This window comes from Pleurodeles waltl, chromosome 8 (genome assembly GCF_031143425.1).
Source record: "Pleurodeles waltl isolate 20211129_DDA chromosome 8, aPleWal1.hap1.20221129, whole genome shotgun sequence".
In the NCBI taxonomy this organism is placed as follows: Eukaryota; Metazoa; Chordata; class Amphibia; order Caudata; family Salamandridae; genus Pleurodeles; species Pleurodeles waltl.
Window position 1 is genome coordinate 1,306,086,626 of NC_090447.1, and position 24,237 is coordinate 1,306,110,862.

Genomic DNA, 24,237 nt, shown 5'->3' on the forward strand with positions numbered 1-24,237 from the left:
GTAGCTATGGTATGGATGCAGACAAAGGCTTCATTGGTAACATGGTGGTTACAAAAAGTAGCTTACTCCCAGGACATAATCGATCAGAATGCTGAACTGGCTCCCTTTTCTTCTTGTTCGTCAGACATTTAGGCACCATTTTAATCCTTTTTGTTACGTAACACTAAACACTCTCCAGCCTCCCTGCTGCAAGGGGGTGCATCCCCCTCTCCTCCCTTAGTCGCATAGTACTTTTGCAACCTTTTTAGTTTATCCTCACTTTGACTGACTACTGCTTGCAGTACATATATCTTCATGTAAGGTTTCAAAATATCTGGTATATGTGTTTTGATCTCACTGTGCTGACTTTACTGTTCGTTAGTAAAGTGCAAAAATTTAAATAAATCAACTTTAAAAATACAATGCATGCACCACACATGTCACATGCACACACATCTACAACAGAAACCTGGAATCTCAGCACTAGAATCTGGGATCACAGTTCACTGTCAGCAAAACAAGGGTACACTTTGTGCACCCTTCCAAATCACAGGTCAGGTCGAGGACTTCAATCATGTCAACGGGCAGGCCCAGGCCTATTCACACACTCAATTAGTATGAGGTTCCGGACAAAATCAAAAATCAGGTAAGCAGATACTCACAGTCAGGCACCCAGGGCATGAAATTGTATTAATACCAGAGGCTATCCAAATTCAACAGCTTTCAATTATTTAACACACTTACAGAGAGTCTGTAACACAATGACACCTAGTGTACCCTCAGTACACACAAATCTCATACACCTTTTTGTTTTTACTATAATTTATCTTAATTAAATACTGTCATGCAAACAAAAAACAGAGATTCTCTAACTTTTTTCAAGTCTAAGCAGCAAATAAACAACTATTACATTTGAGAAAGAGCACAACATTGTCAGCCATAAATACAAATTGTCAGCTGATTGTCTCATTCAAACATGGCTGTCCAAGTTCAACATCTTTCAATGCTTGGGCAGGTTCTGAACTGTAATGAGCACATTTGCTACAATTACTATGAGCTTTTGTACTCTACAGCGTTGACAGGTTGCACTAGGATCCAGAAGGATGATTTTCATTTCCATGTTAAGTGCCAATGTTCTAGGGTTTTACAGATAAACTAAGATGGGCACCATGTTCCAGACTAAGTTGTAATGTATGAGGGACACAAAGTATCCTCTTTTGCAGGACAACAAAACATCACTGCGTAACGACAGCTATGACAATAATAATTTCTTCATGTTTACGCTCTTATGGTAAAATTGCCTTAAATGAATACTACTAAGGGGTTTAAAGACTCAGTACGTTTTAATGAACAAAACATGCATTCAATTCACATTATATGTGAACATTACCAAAATGTGCCAGATCCAGTATTACAGACGAAATGGTAAGAAACAGAGACATTATGAGTAATGAACAGACAATTATAGGAAAAACATTTAATTTAGCTAACAATTGATTATCAAGATAAATCCATACCTTCACTACAAAATGGTTTTTTCACACCAGAGAATTTCACCGTTTCATGTAAAGTTTTCTCCTCCTGGCAGTATTCGCACAGCGTAACTATGCAGTGCAGTTTTTTGTAGTCTTCGCAACAGGAAATATTACAAAACTGATATATTTTGTTCTAAAACACAAAAGGAAAACATCACAGGTTTGTTTCCCAGTGCATTATAAATAAGAGTGGTTATGAACAGGCGGTATTATATATTTTTCAGATTACTTAGAACTTCAAGCACTGTAAATGTTGTCTACTTAGTGAGAATAACATTGGTAAACGTAATTACTAAATTGCTAACCTATCATTCTTTCCGGAATACAATAAAGGTTAATCAGCAGATACCAATGGCCACATTATGGGTATAGATTAAGGAAATACCAGAGCCAGAAATGATGATTTCAGCAGGTGTCGTCGAAGTAAATCTGACTGTCAGGAGTTTTTGTCCAGAGAATGGGTAATAACCAAGGCAGCTTAGAGAATGCTAGGTATTTTCACATAATTATTCCTGATTCCAGGCACAAATGCAGTCAGATATGAACAGGTCCTTGTGCAAGAGGGGTGTGCTCCCCGTGGTGTTGCAGGGATAGGTAGGGGTCCAGGCTTTAGCTTACCTCTTGTCTTGTTCAACTATAAACCCGAAAGTAGTGATTCATTAACCAATACTGCCAGGTGCATAAGCTTCAAGGATACCATTGTGCAAGTGCTGTAATGAAGGCTTAAGTGGGGGCTAAAGATTAATTAGACAATAGTGACAAACCTATGACATATTTCCAGCATCACATATTGTGGGATTTAGTTGTTTATATTACCCAACATGTGACTGAATTCGCTGTAAAAATTGTACATCCCTTTTTTTTTTTTTTTTTAATAAAGGCCCCACAGTAGTGTTGTGAACCTCCCAACTTGAACAGCTTGTAGAGAGCACAACCATTCAGGTGTCCTTAGGCCCAAGGGGATAAAGCATGTTGCACCACCTTTGGGAAAAAGACAGACATCCCTCATTCTTGTCAATGATGAGTTGCGCTCATCCACATTCAGAGTCTTAAAAGTCAGACAATCCGGGCAGAGAATGGCTTTTCTGAAGGGGTTATAATTATATGCGTCAACTGCAGGAAGCTGGCTCTCTATATGGTGCACTAAAATGAAGAACACCGTGCAGAGAGACAAGTGGATCCCCAAAGGTTTGCAGATAAAGAAATAGATAGGACCAATGCTCTATTTGTGGTAGTGTGGACAAGCAGTTAGGCTTATCAAGGGGTCGTGGTAAGCATTTGTAGTACACAGAGGCAATAAATTAGAGACACACACAAAGAATAAATAGAAGGCCAAATTAGAAAAATAACATTTGCTTTTATATATGCTTTGAACCAAGGAACTTCATTATAAGGTATGTAGTTTTTATATTGAAACTACTTTTCAGTTTGAAAAAAATCGGCAGTGCATTTTTCAAAGTCTTCAAAGTTAACCAATGAGAGGCAAACAAGAATGCAGTTTTGCACCTAAGTACTCAACTTACAAATCCAGTCTTCGAAGTTTTAGGTCAACACCAGGCAAGGTTCAAATCAGCTCCAAATTTCTACGCAGCAGCACAGGCTTGGCTGGATGCAAAGGTCAAAATTAGAGTCTGGTGCCCAATGTTAACCAATGGAGCCAGGGGGTGAACGAAAATGTGCTGCTCATAGGTGAGTAAAGCGGTGTTAAGGATTGATGTACTGGGGATGTAGTAAGTTCGGGGGGGCACAACACTGCACCAAACGTACACCCTCAGCAGCACAAGGCCTGCCGGGTGCAGAGTGCCAACACAGTGTCGGGCACCCAATGCAAGTCAAAGGAGGAGGGTGGTTTTGGAAAAAGGCTGCAGGCTTGGGCCAGAAGGCTGATGTGAAGAAAAAAAAATAGCTGCCCAGGTAAGTTCTGGTGTTGAGGGACTGAGGGAAACCGACGATCCAGCTACCCATGATCGAGAGGCTCCGGATGCAGGGGTGTCCTTTGACTTCAGAAAACAGCTTACTGGGCTGTCGCAGTCAGGGGAAGTCTTCGGATTGAGGCCGCAGGCTTTGAGGCAGAGTCCAGCAGGGGTCAACCCCACCGTAGACTCGGGCTCAGAATCGCTGGGGAACCCTCAGAGGACCAGTGGGCCACTTGGGCTGTGGGTGTTGGGTGCAGAGGTGGATCTGGGTGTGTTTTTAATGTTCCTTAGGGCAGAGTTCTTTTTCTATAAAGTTGGTTTCTTCTGTACAGCTCCGCTGTCCACAGGTGATCTTGGTCTTTGTCAAAGGCAGGCAGTCCTCCCAGGGCTTTGGAGGTCACTGGGCTGCAGGACAGGTAGTCTTGATGCAGGATCGTTGAGGGCTGCAGACAGGCCAGTAGGGCTATAGCAAAGTCATTTGGTGTCTGCAGTCTTCTCTGCTGGTGCAACACTGTAGAGTCTAGCTCTTCTTAGGTCGTCAGGAATCTGAGTTCCAGGGTTCTGGGATCCCACCAAAATAATAAATTTAGGGGTGTTACAGGGAGTGCCATCTGGTAGCCAATAGGCTACTCACCTATAGGTTGACTACACCCTTTTTATAACCAATTCTGTTGAGAAGTGGGCATAACCCTAGTAGCCTAATTCCTTCCAAAAAATGTGAAGGAATTTAAAAACTAGTGCCCACTTCTGAAGGTCCATCTTAAGGGTGGGACTGTGATGAAATGGGCACTTCTCCTAATTTAACGATTGTTCCTGGCCTGTGCTGCCGCCAAAAGTGTAGCCAGGATGAGGGGGGAGGGGGTGGGGAATGGGGGGAGGGGGTGGGGGGAATGAGGGGGGAGGGGTGGAGAATGAGGGGGTGGGGAGTGGGAAGTGAGGGGGAGGGGCTGGGGAGCGGGGGGGGAGGGGATGGGTAGTTGTCGCCACCATCTGGAGTGACATCAGTCGCATTACAAAGGCGGTAAGGCATTTGAAGTTCCCCACTCTGGAATGTCCATCCCGTCTGAGAGAGGAGCTAACACCTCTGCCCAGTGTCTCTGGGTCTCGAGAGCACTGGCTCTCACTGTGGGGGTCCAGAAACTGGTATGTGGTGGCTGAACTGGTCAGGACCACTCCCTCCACACACTAGTAGCTGGTAGGGTTTCATGGGGCACTTCTAAGGTGCCCTCTGAGTGCATTTCTTAATAAATCCACCACTGAAATCTGTGAGGGCTTATTCTGAGATGTTTGATAAAAAACATTCCAGGATTCAGAGAAGCCATCACGCAGCTGGCTAACTGCGTGATGGAGTAATCAGTATATACCCTCACATGTAATATAGTGCACCCTGCCTTGGGGCTGTAAGGCCTGCTAGACGGATTGTACAATAGTGACACACTTGGCATGGCATGGTTACCTCCCCCCCACACACGTTTTGCCTGGTATTGATGCTACCTTGACTGAGTGTGTGCTGGGATCCTGCTAACCAGGCCCCAGCACCGATGTTTTTCCCTAAATTGTACCATTGCTTCCACAACTGGCACACAGCTCCCTTGTAAATGGTACCAGTGGTACCGAGGGCTCTGTGACCAGGGAAGATCCCCAAGGGCTGCAGCATGTTTGGTGCCACCCTAAGGGACCCCTCATCAAGCACATGCACGCTGCCATGTGCTAGTGGTGAAGGCAAAGTCTTCTATGTGGCATAGTTAAGTCACCCCTCTAGCAGGCCTTAAAGCCCTAAGCCAGGGTACACTATACCACAGGTGAGGGCATAGCTGCATGAGCAATATGCCCCTATAGTGTCATTCTTAGAAATTGTAAGTGCTGTGTGTTAAGTATATGGGCTGGGAGTTTGTCATTATTAACTCCACAGCTCCATGATGGCTTCACTCAAGGCTGCGAAGTTTGGTATCAAACTTCTCAGCACAATAAACCCACACTGATGCCAGTGTTGGATTTATTGTACAATGCACACAGAAGACAACTTAGAGGTGCCCCTGTATTTTACCCAACCCTTTAATGTAAGGCTGACCAGTCTGTGGCAGCCTGCCACTAACAGACAAGTTTCTGACCACATGGTGTGAGAGCCTTTGTGCTCTCTGGGGTCAGGAACAAAGCCTGTTCTGGATGGAGGTGCTTCACACCTCCCCCCAGCATGAATTGTAACACTTGACAGTGAGCCTCAAAAGGTCAGGCCTCCTATTACCGTGCCCCAGGGCATTCCAGCTAGTGGAGATGCCCACACCCTGGACCAAGCCCCACTTTTGGCGGCATGTCTGGTGAGAAAATATGGTAAAACAAAGAGCAGTGACCACTGCGGCTAGGGCCACCCCTAAGGTGTCCAGAGCTGAACTGACCTCCCGCCCTTGCAGAATCCTCCATCTTGTTTTGGAGGCTAGTGGCCAATAGGGTTAGGAATGTGCCCCCCTCCCCAAAGGGTGTAGGCACAGGAAGGGTGTTGCCACCCTTAGGGACAGTAGCCATTGGCTACTGCCCTCTGACCCATGTAGCGCCCCTAAATCTAGTATTTAGGGGCTCCCCTGAACCTGACTCACAAGATTCCTGGCGACCTCAAGGAGAAAGAAAAAAGAAGGACTACTAAGCCGACCCCAGCAGAGAAGACTCCAGACCACAACTGACTTGGTCCCAGTCCTACCATCCTGCCTGCAGCTTCAAAGACCCCTGTTCCAAGAAGGCGATCGATCCTGCAGGACAAGCGATGTATACAAACCCCCAGAGGACTGTCTGCCCAGCAGAGGACCAAGAACTCCTGCGGACAGCGACCCTGTCCAGAAGAAACCCTCCAAAAGAATTCCAGAGCCACCCCAGATTCGTGAGCCCTGCCCTTCCTGCACCAGACACCCACGGCCCGAATACAGGTGGCCCACCGGACCAGTTAAGGTCCCCAGGCAATTCAGACCGCGAGCCCACCCTGGGTTCACCCGTTCTGGCCAACACAATAACACCTGCATCCTGAATACAGAGGAACCCCCTGACCACGACCGGATCCAACGAAGATACCAGACGCCCAAGGAAATCCCTATACCAGCAGCCCCCTGGCCTTGGGAAATCTGACCGACGGTCCAGCAAATTCCAGCCGGTGCCTCCCCTACATGTCCAGCCTTTGGTTTCCCGGAACCGACCCCCTGGACCCAGCCTGCAGCATCTCTTGTGGCCCCCAGGGTCGCCGTATTGGAAAGCACTGGGCACCCAGCTCTGTGTTTGCACCCTGCAACCAGCTGCCCCTGTGCCGCTGAGGGTGTGTGTTTGGTGTCAACCTGTGACATGGAGTGTGTGCCTCATTTCTTGACTCTGTGTGTACAACAAATGCTTTGCACTACCCTCAGATAACCCTAACTTCTCGACCACACTACCACTAAAGAAATCTTTAGTATTATCTACTTTAGCCTCTGTTAAGCCTCTGGGGAACCCCTGAACTCTGTGCACATTATACCTCATTTTTATATAGCATATACAGAGCCAGCTTCCTACAGGGGTGACAAATATATTGCATGCACTTTTAGGGGACATGGCAAAGAGGCTGTGTGCCTTATGTTTTTCAATTTTGGGAGCACCTTGTCACGCACCCCGCAATGGCAGTCTGCGTAAGGTTGGTGCTGGATCCATCAGAGTAGCATAAGATTTGCTGCAGCTCTGAGTGGCCCTCTTCAGTACCCATGCCTTGGGTACCAGGGGTACCATTTACTAGGGGCTTTAAGGGGGCTGAAGGGCCTGGTCACTTGAGAATCAAGTGACCAGGTGTCCTTGCCTTAGGGAAAAACACTGGGGACCTGGTTACAAGAAACCTAGGGCACTTCAGTCTAAGTTGCTTCTAAAAACCAGGCAAAAAGTGTATATGTGTGTGTGTGTTTGGGAAATACTGCAACCAGTACTCAGCACTCTACATATAATGGCCTATGAAAAGCCCCTCACGAAGCAGGTGTTTGGAGGGCTCCCATGGACTTATCCACTTCATTATCTTTTTTTCATTTTTTCTAGCACCATATAAACTTGCGGGCTGAGCAGATGCTCCTTATCAAAAGGTGTAGGAAGCTGGCCTGGTCTCTGGCGGACACCTACGGTGTTTGCACCTTATAACAAGTCCATGCAATCCCTATTACTTAGTTAGCGAGACAGTGTCTATGACGCCAGTCCTCTGTAGTGGTAGCTGTGGTGAGCAGCTAAGACCTATCTAGGAGGAGTGTAAAGCACTTGCAATACCACAGCAGTCACACAGTAACTTAACACACATGAAAGGAACCACACACTGTAATAAAATACTTTTAACACTAATACTGGACTAGATTACTTATAGGCAGTCCCCCAAATGAAGCTAAGTACACACTAAATATACAAGGTAAGTATTAGAAATTGGCATAAAGAAACAACAACCACTGGCAAGAAATAGCAGAAAATAGCTAGGACCCTGTAGGAGAGCCAAAACCTATACTAAAATAGTGGAATGCAAAGTGAAGTCTCCCACCCAAGGATGTGGAATAGTTAAAAGAGAGCTGGGAAAATTCGGGACCCCCAAAGGTGAGTACCTAGATGAGCCCTAGCGACTAGGAAAGCAGAGGTAAGTTACCTTGTCTTCCCAAAGGCTAACAAGGGGGCTTTGAAAAGGAAGACTGCAAGACCAGGACCAGTCCAGTGGAACTCAACAGTGGATTCCGGACAAAGAGGACCTGCAAAAGAAGGAGGCAGAGTCCAGTTCACACAGGAGTGTTCAGGTAGGGCAGGAGCCACTACCCACCCTTCTGTAGATGAAGATCAGGATCGACGATGGAAGATGGAAGATGAGGATAAGCTGTGGGACCCAGGAGCTGCAGATGCCATGCAGTCGTGCAGAAGATGTCCCATGCCGGTCACCATTTCGCAGATAGTCAGCGGCCTGGAAGAGCACCAACAAGCTTTGGTAAATGCAAATCTGGGCAGAAGAGGATTTGCAAAGAAGAGGACCAACAAGGTCAGGGGATTAAACCATTGGAGGGGAGTCAAGGCTGGCCCTCAGCAGTCTGGAGAGCCAGCAGAAGCAGTCGTAGCCCTGACAGGTGACCCACTGGCAGCAAGTACAATAAGTTGCAGTGAGGCCCAATCAGCACACCTGGAGAGGAGTCCCACATCACTGGAGCAGCAAAGGAGGGACTGTCCTCGCAAGGATGAAGTGCTGGAGGCCGGGGCTACTTGGAGCCTGAAGATCCTTCAGAGCAGGTGTCAACAAGCCTTTGTTGCCTCAAGAGTCCCGGTACACAGGGATAATGTCCTGAAGGAACAGGCAAGGGCTCACGTTCTACCAAGTTGGATAGGAGGTAGATAGGACCCAGAGGAGCACTCCACACCACAACTTGTGTTGGAGATTCTTCCGGGAGCCGGATGGTAGAAGATCCCAGTAGCCAGACTTTGTTGTTTTAAGTGCCTGCGGATGCAGGAGAGTGACTTCTTCAATACAAGGGAGATTCCTTCTTGCTTCTTTGGTGCAGCTGAAGTCGTGCTGACCCCAGAGGATGCACAGCTGTGGAATTGATGCAATTGCTGGAAGGAGCTGGTTAAACAATTTTGCAAGGCGAGGTTGTCTGTGAATTACTGGCTTATTTATCTGTGAAGTCCAGCAGCAGTTCCAGTGGCCAGGAGCAGAAGAGGTCGATGCACAGGTGTCCTGGTGGAGCTTTGCATGCCAAATTTGTGGACCCACCCACAAGGGAGTCCCTACATAGCCCTAAAAGGATGTGCAGGGTGACCTCCTATTAGAGGCAGTCACTGACATCAGTAACCTGTCCTGGTCAACTAGATCCTCCCAGGGGCCTCTGCACATCTTGTTTCCAAGATAACAGAATCAAGTGGCCACCTGGAGGAGCAATGGGCACCACCCCTGGGGTGGAGATGGACAGGGCAGGGGTCGGGGGTCCCTGGACTGGTGCAAAACAGATTATGCAAGTAGGGCACCAAATGTGCAGTTCAAAGCAAGCCGGTGGCGTAGGGAGTCTACCCCTCCCCAGCCTTGGAACTCCTATTTCCAAAGGAGAGGTTAAGGATCCCCTCTCCCACAGAAAATCCTTTGTTCCATCTTCCCCTGCTTGAACTGCTCAAGCAGCAGGTGGACAGAAACCTGTCGGAGGGGCTGCAGCAGCATCGGCGGCTCGCAAATCCTGAAATACTGGTGGGAGCAATACTGGGGGGTCCTGCAAGGAGCCCCCAGAGTGCCTGGAATCATGCCACCAATACTGGCATTAGTACTGGGGTATGATTCCGACATGTTTGATACCAAACAAGCCTAGGTTCGGAGTTACCATTATGCAGCTGGACCACAGGTAGTGAGTGACATGTGGCCAGTACAATGGTAAAATGGCTTCCCCACACTTACGAAGTCCAGTGCATTGGAACTGGTGTTTGTATGGGCACCTCTGCTCATGTACGGGTGCCCTCATACACAAGAACCTACATCCTGCCCTCTGGGCTAGGAGGAGGGCCTCCAATAGGAGTAACACACTGACCTGGTGCAGTGACCAGCAGTGAAAGGGTGCATGCAAAATAAATGCTGCAGCACATGGGGGACTCCTGGTGTACCAATGCCCTGGGTAGCTTAGTACCATATGCTAGAGACTTACAGGGGTACACCAGTATGCCAATTGTGGGTGTAAACCAAATTTAGAGGAGAGAGCACAATCACTGGTGTCCCGGTTAGCAGGATACCAGTGAAAGCTGTCTAAAAACACTGATAAACAGGCAAAAAGTCAGAGGAACCATGCCAAAAAGAGTGACTTTCCTACAAAATGTACATTAAGGATGGCTTGTTATACCTCTGGTTTAAAACCAGAAATGCGCAACCACGCATGCCAACCTAAGTAGAGGCTGTTACTGATGCCTCGTCAACAGAGTCCAAGGAGCAGCGAATTGAGCTGTTGAATAGGAGCTGTCCTTCAATAACAATTTCATGCCCTCTTCTCCGGTGTTTCCCCAGGTGATATTGGAGGAGTTCCTCCATTTTGTCCCTGAGGGCACGGTGATATCTAGCAGGCAGACTCTGCGTGTTGGCTATGCACCTATGATTGGCTCCTTGAGCAGCAACACTCTTACCAGAGGTGTCAGTCTGCTTGCTCTCCTTGTCAGGAGGAGGAGCATCAGCAGCTGCTTGCAAGGTGACTCTTTTCCTTGCATTAGAAACCACCAGGGAATCTGCAGGGATCTGAACTTTAATAGAAACTGGGTCCAAGGGGGTAAGCTTTGTACTTCTCTGCACGCAGAGTGATTATGCGTGCCCTTGCAGGATCTTTAAAAATATCCTGTGCATGCCTTCTCACAACCTTGAGCATGGAGTGGTATTGCGTGGTTAGTGTTTCAAAGAGGAAACTATCCTCAATCGGCTCTTTGTCTAAGGGCACCTGATGGTAAGTGGATGCTCTCCCAAACAGTTCCCGAGACGAAGTAGTGTCATCTGGTCCCGATGGTACAGCTGAGTAAACATTAGGGTCAGTATAAGGGTCAACATCATACTGAGACCATGGGTTTGTGTCTGGGGGCACAGTATCATCCTCCCCTGTATCATGAATGTCGTGGAAAGTGTGAGGGAAGCATTGTGGTGTAATATCTAGAGGATCACCCTTGGAATGAGGAGGTGAGGTGTGGTTGGTGGTGGAGAAGAAGGTAGACATTGAATGACAGTCCACTTTTTTTGCTTAGTAGGAGGTGTAGGGATGCCAATGGCCTCCCTAAAAGTAAGCTGCCTCTTAGAATGTATGGAAATAACAACCTTCACCAAAATACGTCCCATGTGAGGCTGAATATGAAGCTGTGATTGTTTGGCATCAAGCTGCTGCTTTATTTTCTGGAGGATAGGCTCAGTAGAAGTCGTCTGCTCCGAAGGTGTGGTGACAAAATCTTTTCGGCGCTGAGGCGCTCTTCAATGATGATTCCTAAACTGTCAAAGCTTTTGGTGCTAGGGCTGGTGGTGTTCAACTCGGTACCGATGTGGTAGGCGTAGACTTACTTTTTGGAGCCGAGCTGGTGGCGGTACTTCTGACAGACTTTTTCAGTGCCAGCCACACCCCGAAAGCAGTGGCAGCCCGGTAGCCTTCGCTTCGCTGGTAGAGGAGCTTTTTGGCTGAGCAGGGGAGCTGGTACTCACATTTGGTTGAGCCAGAGGAAAGCCTTGCATTTCAAGAACCCTGTACACCTCTGATTCTGAATCTTTAGACAGAAAAGGCCTCCTCTTCAGCAGCTGAGACCTCTTGAAACTCCTGCTACAGTTAGAGCATGGTGTCTTGGAGTTCACAAATATCTGGTGTGTCCTTGATCCCTTGCGGCTGCATTGCTCAACAAAGTTTTTTTCAATCTCTCAGTCATTTTAGATCGAAAAGACTGGCAGGCTTTGCAGTCCTCCTCTCGATGGTCCGGAGACAAACAGAGTTTGCATACCTGGTGGTGGTTGGTCAGTGGGAAATTTGCCTGGCACTTAGAACAGTAACGGAAGTGTGTCCGTTCCATCAGAAGCTCATTCTTGTGGAGTTGGGACCAAGAAAATGGCAGCCCGAAGGGCCTCTATTGAAGCGTGTCGATCCAACGAGTAGTTTCTTCAATCCTGGAATGCAAAAGGTGGGAAATATGTGTTCGAAAAAATGGCAGGTATCCCGAACATAAGAGAGTTCGAAAGGCGGTTTCGATCCGGAGCCTGTGGAAACACGACCACACCCAAGGGCGTAAGAAAACAATCTAACAATGGAGTTGATGTCCATGCACATTACAAGCAAGAGGAGGAGTCACTATACCTCTTGACTAAAATACTTTTCAAAGAAAAACAACTTGCAACATTCTAGACCCAGCACATAATGGCAGATGTATGCAGAGCATGTTACGGCCACATATGCCATCTAACATCTGTTTTTGTTGAAGATAATGCCCTAATATTTCCTGTGAGTTTTATGCAACAAGGTGTATTTGTATGAGTGCATTTCTGTAAGTAAGGTAATGTGTATTCTAAAACACGCTTTTCTTGACACTATAGAGTAAGTTTAACAAGACATACCGAAATAAATACAGTGAAATGGGACAGTATAATTTATTGCTGACAGGGTTCCAAGTTTATAAAGTTCAATTCCACAAACTAAGGAGGATTCATTGGTAGATGCTTCCATATAGTATGAGCTTCCATGGTCACGGTCAGGTGTTTTGATTTCCATTCGAAGAGGACCACTGTTATTGTGAAAGCATTTTTTTTTTTACCACTACTGAAATAAAGACTAAATGCTGTGTATAACTTTTTTATTTCTTTAGGGAAGCTAAGCTAAATATTCTGTAATGGGAAATACTTCACAGTGAGGCCTCTTTTCTCTGAAATATGAGTTTCAAAATCACTGACAAATATTCAATAAGATGGCTGTATATATTCTGCACTCCTGTCTCCAATTTCTTTATACCAGGCAACTTGTGATGCACCCAGTCACCTATTATGAAGAAAAGATGCCTGAACTCAACTGTAGCTAATTACAGTTCAGTTCTGATGTCAGAATGCCCACGGCCAACAGGAAAGACAGGTCAGTCAGGGAGTATTATTAAAGCTGCTGTTCAAGGAACAAAATAAAACATTGCTTTTCTTTCATCTGCTTTGTTTCTCCAGCTGTATAGTAACAATCAGAAAGGGAATATTTATGACATGTTTATATTTGCACTCCTTGGGTAACTTAGAAAAATTAGAATGTTTCTGAATCTGTCTACACATTCCAAGCTACTGTGCTTTTTTTAAAACAACTGACTTGTATTAAACAGTTTCTAATATCTTGTTTCACCAATTATCTAACAGCTTATTAGATGTTTTTAATTTTGCATTAGATTCTATTTTTATTCTTCATATTTGAAAACATGCTTTCTCTTTCATATGAAAGAGCTACACACCAAGGATTTAAATGGTTTGGGAAAGGTGATGGTGTGACAATGTACTGTAAGAAATAAATTACCACCACCATACATAAGGATATTTGTGAGGAAATCCCTCCTTGGCATGGTTACCCCCTAACTTTTTGCCTTTGCTGATGCTAAGTTATGATTTGAAAGGGTGCTTGGACCCTGCTACCAGGCCCCAGCACCAGTGTTCTTTCCCTAAACTGTACCTTTGTCTCCACAATTGGCACAACCCTGGCACTCAGGTAAGTCCCTTGTAACTGGTACCCCTAGTACCAAGGGCCCTGATGCCAGGGAAGGTCTCTAAGGGCTGCAACATGTCTTATGCAACCCTGGGGACCCCTCAAGGGCACATGCACACTGCCTCACAGCTTGTGTGTGCTGGTGGGGAGAAAATAACTAAGACGACATGGCACTCCCCTCAGAGTGCCATGCCAACCTCACACTACCTGTGGCTTAGGTAAGTCACCCCTCTAGCAGGCCTTACAGCCCTAAGGCAGGGTGCACTATACCACAGGTGAGGGCATATGTGCATGAGCACTATGCCCCTAGAGTGTCTAAGCAAAACCTTAGACATTATAAGTGCAGGGTAGCCATAAGAGTATATAGTCTGGGAGTTTGTCAAACACGAACTCCACAGTTCCATAATGGCTACACTGAAAACTGGGAAGTTTGGTATCAAACTTCTCAGCACAATAAATGCACACTGATGCCAGTGTGCAATTTATTGTAAAATACACCCAGAGGGCATCTTAGAGATGCCCCCTGAATACATACCCGACTTCTAGTGTAGGCTGACCAGTTTCTGCCAGCCTGCCACACACCAGACATGTTGCTGGCCACATAGGGAGAGTGCCTTTGTCACTCTGTGGCCAGGAACAAAGCCTGTACTGGGTGGAGGTGCTTCTCACCTCCCCCTGCAGGAATTGTAACACCTGGTGGTGAGCCTCAAAGGCTCACCCCTTTTGTTACAGCGCCCCAGGGCATCCCAGCTAGTAGAGATGCCTGGCCCTCCGGCCACTGCTCCCACTTTTGGCGGCAAGGCTGGAGGAGATAATTAGAAAAACAAGGAGGAGTCACCCACCAGTCAGGACAGCCCCTAAGGTGTCCTGAGCTGAGGTGACCCCTGCCTTTAGAAATCCTCCATCTTGAGTTTGGAGGATTCCCCCAATAGGATTAGGGATGTGCCCCCTTCCCACAGAGAGGAGGCACAAAGAGGGTGTAGCCACCCTCCAGGACAGTAGCCATTGGCTACTGCCCTCCCAGACCTAAACACACCCCTACATTTAGTATTTAGGGGCACTGCAGATCCCAGGAAATCAGATTCCTGCAACCTGAAGAAAGAAGAAGGACTGCTGACCTACAAGCCTGCAGAGAAGGAGGAAGACGACAACTGATTTGGCCCCAGCCCTACCGGCCTGTCTCCAACTTTGAAAACCTGCTCCAGCGACACATTCGACAGGGACCAGCGACCTCTGAAGTCTCAGAGGACTGCCCTGGACTAAAGGACCAAGAAACTCCTGTGAACAGCGGCCCTGTGCAAAACCAGCTACTTCTTTGCAACAACAAAGCAACTTCCAAGAACTTCACGTTTCCCGCCAGAAGCGTGAGACTCTACACTCTGCATCTGACACCCCCGGCTCGACCTGCAGAAAATAAACACCTCAGGGAGGACTCCCCGGCGACTGCGAGCCCGTGAGTAACCAGAGACGACCCCCCTAGGCCCCACAGCACCGCCTGCAGAGAGAATCCAGAGGCTCCCCTGACCGTGACTGCCTGTAACAAGGGACCTGACGTCTGGAACCAACACTGCACCCGCAGCCCCAAGGACCTGAAGGAACCAAACTTCAGCGCAGGAGTGACCCCCAGGCAACCTCTGCCTTGCCCAGGTGGAGGCTGTCCCAAGAAGCCCCCCTTGTGCCTGCCTGCACCGCTAGAGTGAACACCTGGTCCCTCCATTGAAACCTATACAAAACCTGACGCCTGCTTTGCACACTGCACCCGGCCGCCCCTGTGCCGCTGAGGGTGTGTTTTGTGTGCCTACTTGTGTCCCCCCAAGTGCTCTACAAAAACCCCCTGGTCTGCCCCCCAAGGACGCAGGTACTTACCTGCTGGCAGACTGGAACCGGAGCACCCCTGTTCCCCATAGGCACCTATGTGTTTTTGACACCTCTTTGACCTCTGCACCTGACTGGCCCTGAGCTGCTGGTGTGGTAACTTTGAGGTTGCCTTGAACCCCAAACGGTGGGCTGCCTATGCCCCAAACATGAGACTTGTAAGTGTTTTACTTATCTCCAAAACTAACCTTTACGTACCTCCCCCAGGAACTGTTGATTTTTGCACTGTGTCCACTTTGAAACTAGCTTATTGCCATTTTTACAAAGACGGTATGTGATATTGCTTTTATTCAAAGTTCCTAAAGTATCTAAGTGAAGTACCTTACATTTAAAGTAATACTTGTAAATCTTGAACCTGTGGTTCTTAAAATAAACTAAGAAAATATATTTTTCAATATAAAAACCTATTGGCCTGGAGTAAGTCTTTGAGTGTGTGTTCCTCATTTATTGCCTGTGTGTGTACAACAAATGCTTAACACTACCCTCTGCTCGACCACACTACCACAAAATAGAGAATTAGAATTATCTACCTGTGCCACTATCTTACCTCTAAAGGGGAACCCTTGGACTCTGTGCACACTATTTCTTACTTTGAAATAGTATATACAGAGCCAACTTCCTACAATATTGTAAATCACCTTGCTGTTCTATAACTTTATAAAGGAATTCAGCAATTTGCCTTGTTCCACTATAAGGACATGGAAGTACTCAGTGGCTTGCAATATTCTCATAATGTACCACAGGAGGGTACATTATCTCACATATATTACATAATGGTGCTTGACACGGTCTAATTAATCATAAAGGAAAATGTTACTTACCCAGTAGACATCTGTTTGTGGCATGTGCTAACATTTTCCTTTTGATGGCCTGTGTGGCTGTAGATGTACAAGTTACTTATCTTCGGTAACAACATATCTGGTAGAGACATATTCTGGTTGCAGATTCCTTACCTTTGAATTTCCCCAGGCCTCAGTCTGGATCCAGAGATTTTTCTTCAAGCAATACCTCTGTGCGCTGTCATGTGGCATCGGTTGACTCCGGGGGCGTCGTTGGAGTTGTGTTAGCCGTGATGACGTCGCGGTCGTATATAGGCGCCACACCGGCGCGCTGACGTTAGTTTCTTTCCACGCCAGTAGCGCAGAGCAATGAAGAACACGGATAGTGGAGCACCAAAACTAGGGCCCTTAAGGGGAAGTTCCTGTCCCTTTGAATAGATACCCAAGCAATACCATCCACGGTGGAGGGCTGCGAACCAAGATCACACCAAGAAGTCCTGTAGGACTGAACAACGGAAGTAGCCATCCCTGCGGGCCTGTCCAGGCAGTAGTGTTTGGTAAAAGTGTGCAGAGATGCCCACGTCGCTGCCTGACAGATGTCAAGGACTGGAACGCCCCATGGTAACGCTGTGGTAGCAGCAGTAGCTCTAGTGGAGTGAGCTCGCAAACATTCAGGCGGTTGCTTCTTACCCAGATCGTAGCACATTTTGATGCATAAGAACACCCATCCAGAAATGGTCCTCTTCTGCACCGCCTTCCCCTTCTTCGCACCCACATATCCCACAAAGAGTTGAATGTCCACTCAGTCTTTGGTACTATCAAGGTAGAACTCCAACGCTCTTTTTGGGTCCAGACAGTTGAGTCTCTCCTCTTCATGAGAGGGATGTTTGGGTGCATAAAAAGTAGGCAAGGTGATGGACTGTCTGCGCAGTAACACTTTGTCAGGATGTATTGCCAGGAAAGGTGGCTTAGGCGAAAGAGCCTGGAACTCACTTACTCTGCGGGCAGAGGTAATGGCAACTAAAAACAGTCTTGATGGTTAAGAGCCATAAAGGGAAGTTGTGAAGCGGCTCAAACGGGGCACACATAAGGTATGTTAATACCAGGTTTAGATCCCATTGGGGCATGATCAATGGGATAAGAGGAAAGAGATGTGTGAGGCCTTTAAGAAACCTCCTAACAATAGGAGATTTAAATAAAGAAGGTTGATCTGGTAACCTCAATAAAGCAGGGATAGCAGAAAAATATCCCTTAAGAGTGCCCAGGGAGGAGCCCTGCTGGGCAAGGGAAAGAATAAAGAGGAGGACTTGAGAAAGAGGAGCAGAAAGAGGATTGACAAATTTGTCTATGCACCAAGCCACAAATTTCTTCCAACGACAGGCACATAGTGTTTTGGTTGAGGGACACCTGGCTGCCAAGATAACGTTACAGACTTCAGGTGACAGGTCAAACGACGTCAACTGTAACTGCTCAATCTCCACGCAAGGAGGCGGAGGGGGGACAGGTTCGGATGGAGAACCCTCGCCTGCTGCTTCGACGGAAGATCCTCCTGAAGAAGCAGTCTGATATGGCAATGCTCAACAGCTCGGGATACCAGACTTCATGCCCAGTCCGGAGCCACAAGTATAACTTGGGCTCGGTCTTGCCTGATCTTCTTCAGAACTCTGGGCAGAAGTGGTATGGGCGGAAAGGCCTGAATTTCACTCACGACGAAAAGCATCGCTGAGCGTGTGCCACCTTAGAAACTCCTACACACAACCCAGCTGACATTGCACGTTCTCTACGGAGGCAAACAAGTCTAACCGAGGTTCTCCTCACTAAAGGAAAAGACATTGTGCCACCTCCAGATCAAGACGCTATTCGTGATAGACCACGCATTGTCTGCTGAGGTCGATGGCGAGGGGGGAAAAGAAGCAGTTGGATGCCCATTCCGTAGCCACGAAAGGTGGACTACTGGGGTCTAAGAGCAGGCGCGAGGCCATGGGAACGGGCTGCGGCTCGGGAATCCTTTAAGCACTCGAGCACTGAGTTCGCCTTGTCTCCAAAGAGACGTGTGCCATCAAATGGCATGTCCATCAAGGATTGCTGAACATCCCCTGAAAAGCCTGATGTTCTCAGCCAGGCGTGGCATCTCAATGACCGATCTGCCGAGAGAGTCGGTCGTATCCAGTCCACAACGAATCATGAACTTCGCTGCGTCCCTCCCATCTGTTACAGCTTTGGAAAGGATAGTCCGGGCCTCCTCTGGAACTCTAGGCAGCACTTGCGCAACCGTATCCCAGAGAGTATGGGAATAGCGGCCCAAAAAGCACGCAGAGTTCACAGACCGCACCACTGGACTTCTTCCCCAAGTTGTCCAGTCTTTCTGATTCCCTATCTAGGGGTGCAGGAGGGAATGCGCCAGATGAAGAGGGATCCTGGATGACAAGGCTTTCAGGCGTGGGGTGTTGGGTAGGAATTTTGGGTCTGTCGGCACAGGCCAATGGCGGCGGGCAATCGTCCTATTCCCAGGAGCCCCTGGGCTGGGTCTGAACCAAGTACCCAAAAGGACGTCCGTCAGTGCCTCATTAAAGGGGAGAAGGGGCTCAGACGTGGAAGACCCCGGCTGAAGCATGTCAGTTAGGATATTAGGCCTAACCTCCACAGAAGGTAGCTCGAGGTTCAAGACCTCAGCCGTCCTTCTTGCCACCACGGAGTATGAGGCACTCTACTCCGTAGCCGCGTTAGGAGGAGAGAGCATACCACTGTCAGGGGAGGTGTCTAGACCACTGGCATCACCCAAATCCTGCACCCAGTCCATTTGGGGGCCAAGCTTGTATTCTAAAGGGTCCAGCGTCCCCTCCAAACTCTCCCCATATCCATACCCATAAGCATGACCATAAGGTTCTGGATCAACCCTGGGCCCAGGAGAGCCCATAGAGACCTGAATCGGCATCGATTGACGTCGTTCCGGCTCCGTGTCATCAGGAATGAAAATGGGATCGATGTTGATTGTGGGCCCAACCAACGTCAGAAGCGTTGATGTCTGACCCCCACACCGGGGTAGGTCCCTGTGTCACGGCCGGAGTCGGGACGGATCCGCGATTGGATCCGGAGGAGCCCTCCGGAGCCGTTGCTGACGCCAACAACTTTGAACCCGAGTGGGCCCCCTACCAACTCACCTGTGCCCGAGGACGTTGAAGGTGGGTCTGTCTGCCCAAAAATGAGGCGCATTGCCTCATAAAACACTTTGAGCTGGGCAGGGTTGGCTCCGGCTCCCAGGAAGTCGGGGAAGCGTAGTGCCGACCCAGATGAAGGCTCCGAGGAGAGAGGCCTAGAGCGTTGACGCTCTACCCACGCCGCATCATCCGAGCGACACGGTGAAGTCAAACAACGCTTGTCCTTCTTCGACTTCTTTTTCTTATGACCCAAATGTCCGGATGACTTAGAGGACGAAGAGTGGTGGTGACTACACGTCCGGTCTTGAGACCTTCCTCTCAAACGAGACCGTGCACGCCACAGAGTTGAGTGTCGGGCCACCATGAGCTTTATGGACCGCTCCCTCAAAGCTTTCGGGTTCATGACACGACACTCTGAGCACGACTTTGGGATGTGATCGCGCTCCACGAGGTGCGGATCCGTCACCAACATCAATCGGTGACTGGAGTTGCTGGGGTTAAAACCAGTCTTGCGGGACATCAACATCCTTCGACGCATCCATGACCTTGTCAAAAAGAATTCGACAAAAGTGTTGTCATAGTCAAAAAGCGACTGAGGTAGCTCTCTCCAGATCTGCGCCTAGACACATCTGAAAACTAAACATCTGGGTGAGTCCAGGGTGGTGTGTTTCACATGAACCATTTTCTTACCCACAATGCCCCGCAAACCTCCAACTTTGCTGGAAATCACACATTTTTCCCCCATTTCTGTGATGGAACCTTCCGAAATCTGTAGGAATCCACAAAATTCCTCCCACCCAGCATTGTCTCATCTATACTGATAAAAATTCTGCCCCACTTGACAGCCTTAAAATGTGTTTTTTTTTTTTCCCCAACTGTCCTTTTGGACCCACTTTGCTTCCCCCTCAGTTTCAACATGTTTTTGGCTCTTCCCTGTCACAGGCACTTGACCCACCTTCAGAAGTGAGGTATGATTTTCACCGGGAGACTGAGGGGAACGTTTGGTGGTAGGAAATTTGTCACAGTGCGGTGATCCCACAAAGAAATGTGGGAAAAATGAGATCTGTTTAGCTAAATTTGAGCTTTGCTGAGGATTTTGGGTAAGAAAACAATTCAGGATCCACGCAAGTCACACCTCCCTGAACTCCCTCGGGTGTCTTGTTTTCAGAAATGTCTGGGTTTGGTAGGTTTCCCTGTATGGCTGCTGAGCCCATGACCAATAACGCAGGTGCACCCCCTGCAAAAACAGGTAGTTTTGTATTATATAATTAGGATGTGTCCAGATAGTGTTTTGGGGCATTTCCTTTTGCAGACGCTAGGCCTATCCACACAAGTGAGGTACCATTTTTAATCAGGAGACTTGGGGGGAACGCTGGGTCGAAGGAAATATGTGGCTCCTCTCAGATTCCAGAACTTTCTTTCAATGAAATGTGAGGAAAAAGTGGTTTTTTGGCCACATTTTTAGGTTTTCAAAGGATTCTGGGTAACAGAACCTGGTGAGAGCCCCACAAGTCACCTCATCCTGGATTCCCCGAGGTGTCAAGTTTTAAAGAATGCACAGGTTTGGTAGGTTTCTCTAGGTGCCGGCTGTGCTAGAGGCCAAAATCTACAGTTAGGGACTTGGCAAAAAGCACATCAGATTTCAATGTAAAAATGTGATGTGTCCATGTTGCGTTTCCTGTTGCGAGCATTAGGCCTACCCACACAAGTGAAGGTTCTATCTTTATCAGGAGACTTAGGGGAACACAGAATAGCAAAACAAGGGTTATTGTTCCTTGTTTTTCTCCAAATTTTTTCCTTCCAAATGTAAGACAGTGTGTAAAAATGACATCTATTTGAGAAACGCCCTGTAATTCACATGCTAGTATGGGCACCCCGGAGTTCAGAGATGTGCAAATAACCACTGCTTCTCAACACCTTATCTTGTGCCTATTTTGGAAATACAAAGGTTTTCTTGATGCCTATTTTTCACTCTTTATATTTCAGCAAATGAATTGCTGTACATTCAAGAAAATCACCGAACACCACCGCACCCCGCTACCGCCACACCGAGAACCCACCGCCCGACCCCACCGACCCGGACTCCGCCGCCATCAACCTCCAACAGTGGATCCTCAACGGCGCCAACTCCCACGCACCACTCAAGAGGCCCACCGTCAACCAAGAAAAGAAAAAAGCAGCCTGGTTCACAGAAGAACTGATCACCTCCAAACGCACCTGCCAGAAACTCAAGAAAAAATGGATTCTCGAGCGCACACCCGACAGCCTAGCAACCCACAAAGAAGCCAACCGCAAACACCACCAACTTATCTGACTCGCCAAACGCTCCCACTTCACAGAACGCCTAAACAACAACGCACACGACAGCAAGGAACTCTTCTGCATCGTGAAGGAGCTCTCCAACCCCAATGCCAACGCCAACGACATCCCACCATCCCAGCAACTCTGCGACGAACTCTCCACCTTTTTCTACCAGAAAATCGCCGCCATCCACGACAGCTTCAACACCACATCTCCGCCAGACCCCAACCCCAACAACCCCCCCCACGCCGACCGCCTCACCACCTGGACCCACGCAGACGATGCCGAAACCCTAAAGACCATGAACTCCATCCACTCTGGATCTCCCTCTGACCCCTACCCACAACACGTCTTCAACAAAGCCGACTCCACCATCGCCCCCCAACTCCGCAAGATCATCAACCTATCCTTCGGCACCGCAATCTTCCCAGACAGCTGGAAGCACGCCGATATCCAACCCCTCCTCAAGAAACCCAAGGCTGACCTCAACGACCTCAAAAACGTCCGACCGATCTCCCTCCTCCCCTTCCCAGCGAAGGTCATCGAAAAGATCGGCAACGCACAGCTCACCCACTACCTCGAAGACACCTCCTTCCTGGACCCCTCCCAATCCGGATTCAGACGCAACCACAGCACTGAGACTGCACTCCTCGCCGCCACAGACGACATCAGACAACAAATGGACAACGGCGAAACTTCAGCCCCCATCCTCTTAGACCTATCCGCCGCTTTCGATACGGTCTGCCACCGCACCCTACTATCTCGACTCCACAAAGCCGGAATTCAAGACAAAGCCCTCAACTGGATCTCCTCTTTTCTCTCCAGTAGAACCCAGAGAATCCGACTCTCACCCTACCGATCCGAAGCCACCAACCTCATCTGCGGCGTCCCCCAATGCTCATCGCTAAGCCCAACGCTGTTCAACGTATACATGGCACCTCTCGCACAACTGGCCCGGCAGCACAGCCTCAGCATCCTCTCCTACGCCGACGACACCCAGCTCGTCCTCTCCCTTACTAAAGATCCACACATCGCCAAAACCAACCTCCACGAGGGACTGAAATCTATCGCCGAATGGATGAGAAACAGCCGCCTGAAACTAAACTCCGACAAGACGGAAGTCCTCATCCTCGGTCGCTCCCCTTCGGCCTGGGACGACTCCTGGTGGCCCTCCACGCTGGGGCTCTCTCCAACACCAACCAACCATGCACGCAACCTCGGATTCATCCTCGACTCCGCTCTCACCATGTCCAAACAGGTCAACGCAGTCTCCTCCTCCTGCTTCAATACCTTCCGCATGATCTACAAGTGGATCCCTACGGAAACCAGAAAAACGGTGACCCAAGCCCTCGTCAGCAGCAGACTTGACTATGGCAACGCACTCTACACAGGCATCCCAAAAAAAGACATCCAACGACTCCAACGCATCCAGAACGCATCCGCCCGATTGATCCTCGACATACCCCGCCGCTGCCACATCTCCCACCACCTGAAGGACCTCCACTGGCTCCCCGTGGACAAGAGCATCACCTTCAGACTTCTCACCCACGCGCACAAAGCACTACACAACGCCGGACCCGCCTACCTGAACAACAGACTCAACTTCTATGTCCCCCCCCCCCGCCAACTCCGCTCCACCAACCTCTCACTCGCCACCGTTCCCCGAATCCAGCGCAAGACCTCCGGCGGCAGATCCTTCTCCTACCTCGCCGCCAAGACCTGGAACTCACTCCCCACCTCCCTGCGCCAGACCCAGGACCTCCTCACCTTCAGGAGACTCCTCAAGACATGGCTCTTTAACCGATAGCAGCTACCCCCCCCCCCAGCGCCTTGAAACCCTAACGGGTACATAGCGCGCTCTATAAGTGCATTGATTGATTGATTGATTGACTGTATACCCAGAATAGAATGAAAACCCATTGCAAGGTGTAGCTCATTTATTGGCTCTGGGTACCTATGGTCCTTGATGAACCTACAAGCACTATATATCACCGCAGCCAGAAGAGTCCAGCAGACGTAACGGTATATTGCGTGCAAAAATCTGACATCGCCGGAAAAAGTTACAGAGTAAACATGTGGAGAAAAATGGCTGGGTTTTTTTCACCTCAATTTCAATATTTTTTTATTTCAGCTGTTGTTTTCTGTAGGAAACCCTTGAAGGCTCTACACAAACTAACCCTTGCTGAATTAAGAATTTTGTCTATTTTTCAGAAATGTTTAGCTTTCTGGGATCCAGCATTGGTTTCACACCCATTTCTGTCACTAACTGGAAGGAGGCTGAAAGCATAAAATATTGTACAAATGAGGTATGCCCCAGTATAAGGCCAAAATTGGGTTGAAAATTGGGTTTTCTGATTCAAGTCTGCCTGTTCCTGAAAGCTGGTGATTTTAGCACTGCAAACCTTTTGTTGATGCCATTTTCAGGGGGGAAAAAAACAACCCTTCCTCTGCAGCCTTTTTATCCCCATTTGTTTGAAAAAAACATTATTTTTGCTGTATTTTGGCTAATTGCTTGGTCTCCT

The 24,237-nt window shown here is 48.3% G+C and overlaps 1 protein-coding gene across 3 annotated transcripts in view; it reads right to left on the reverse strand.

The window, feature by feature from the left end:
• The window catches only part of ZMYM2 (zinc finger MYM-type containing 2), an 851,515-nt gene that overhangs the window by 470,972 nt on the left and 356,306 nt on the right, over positions 1–24,237 (reverse strand). For all 3 annotated transcript variants that reach the window (XM_069202286.1, XM_069202285.1, XM_069202287.1), the window contains exon 9: positions 1,497–1,647. In XM_069202286.1, coding sequence (XP_069058387.1) covers positions 1,497–1,647 — 151 coding nt within the window. The remainder of the gene's footprint in view (positions 1–1,496; positions 1,648–24,237) is intronic.